The sequence below is a fragment of the Wasmannia auropunctata genome, unplaced genomic scaffold (genome assembly GCF_000956235.1).
Source record: "Wasmannia auropunctata unplaced genomic scaffold, wasmannia.A_1.0 LD336069.1, whole genome shotgun sequence".
Classification (NCBI taxonomy): domain Eukaryota; kingdom Metazoa; phylum Arthropoda; class Insecta; order Hymenoptera; family Formicidae; genus Wasmannia; species Wasmannia auropunctata.
This window is the reverse complement of record NW_012026821.1, coordinates 238950-240521: the sequence shown is the minus strand read 5'-3', so window position 1 is coordinate 240521 and position 1572 is coordinate 238950. Positions and strand designations below refer to the sequence as shown.

Sequence of the window (1572 nt, the reverse complement as noted above, 5' to 3'; positions counted from 1 at the left end):
ATGTCGGTGAAGAATGTCGCAAATTAACGTGGACTTCAAGCGTCGAGATTGATAAAATAGAAGGCCTCGTTAATTGCACAATATTACCACCTCGTATGCTTTATCATCCTGTATTACCCGTACGAATGCACGGTAAATTAATGTTTGCATTAAGGGAGGGGAGGTAGGAGAGGGGAAGAGAGAGAGAAGGGGGAGAATGGGGGGAAATGACGGAAGAAGAAGAATGGGGGGAGGGATAGATTGGATGAGGAGGGGAGTGAGAATGAGGAGTGGGTGTGAGAGAGAGTGTGAGAGAGAGAGCATAAGGTAGGAGTTATATGATTGTAACGGAAACGGAAGCCAATTAGGGTTGAGGGAGAAGCGAAGAGGGGGAATGGGTAGGCGATGCGGGCGGTGCGGCGAGCGTGCGGAAATATTGTAAATTTTGTAAATATAGTAGATTAGATGTAAGATGGAGGTTGTTAGAGATAAGATAGTGGTAAGATAGATGTAAGTGCGTGATGTAATACGATGTAAATAGCTTGTAACCCCGAGGGAAATCAATAAAGTTAATTGTGGTGTATGTAGATGCATGCGTGCGCTGTGCGTGAACGCCGCGTGTTGCGAGCGAGCCGCCGCGTCGTGCGTCGAGCGAAGAGTGTCAGTGTCGAACCGACCGGCAGCCGATCGAACGCAATTTGTATCACCTCTGTACAATGTCATTCTAAATTGTTTTTCATTTATTCGTTAATAAACCTCATCACGGGTATCGGAGACTACCTTTACTCGGGTACATCACAACTTGGCGACGAAGATGGGATGTTGCCACGTGTACATCAAGTGCGGAGTAACGTGTGCAACAAGAGACTAAGTCGAGAGGTGTAACGCAGACGCGGAGACTAAGATACGTCGTGGGGTTCGGGAAGGCGAGCGACACGGACTCTACCGCAAGTCAGCAGCTACCGCATGTCGACAAGAAAAGAAACCGGATGGATTCAAGACCTGAATAAAGAGGGATTGATCAACGAGTTGAACAGACGAGGCGTAGATTTCGACTGCGATAGCAATTATAACGAGCTGCGCAAACTGTTACGAAACGTTATAAAAGAAAGTGAACGCGAAGATAAGCCGGTCGGTAGCGTGGACCTTGAAAGAAACCAGGAGGTAAACGCGCAGAACGACGAGGAAGATAAAGACGCAGAAGAGAGTGCCGATTCTGACACGATGTCCGATGGAATGAAATTGGAATTTTGCCTACACAAAGACGACTGGGAAACCTTCGTGGAACGGACAGAATTGTATTTCACCGCGAAAGACATCAAGGACGAAAAGCAAGCTGCGCAGTTATTAACGCGTTTGGACGAAGATGCCTTCAAGCTAATGAAACAGTTAGCAGCACCAGAAAAGTTATCGACGAAAACTTTTGCTGAATTGACAAAGCTAATGACTGACCATTTAAATCCCAGACCATCGGAAGTAATGGAAAGGTGCAAATTTAACATGGCCAAGCAGGAAACAAATGAAAGTGTTGCGGATTTTGCAGCCAGGCTCAAGAAACTAGCACTGCACTGCAATTTCCAAGCTCAATTAAAA

The 1572-nt window shown here is 46.3% G+C and overlaps 1 protein-coding gene across 1 annotated transcript in view; it reads left to right on the top strand.

The window, feature by feature from the left end:
- The first annotated feature begins 945 nt into the window (after positions 1-945).
- The window catches only part of LOC105450217 (uncharacterized protein K02A2.6-like), a 2422-nt gene continuing 1795 nt past the window's right edge, over positions 946-1572 (top strand). The window contains exon 1 of the mRNA XM_011689964.1: positions 946-1466. Coding sequence (XP_011688266.1) covers positions 946-1466 — 521 coding nt within the window. The remainder of the gene's footprint in view (positions 1467-1572) is intronic.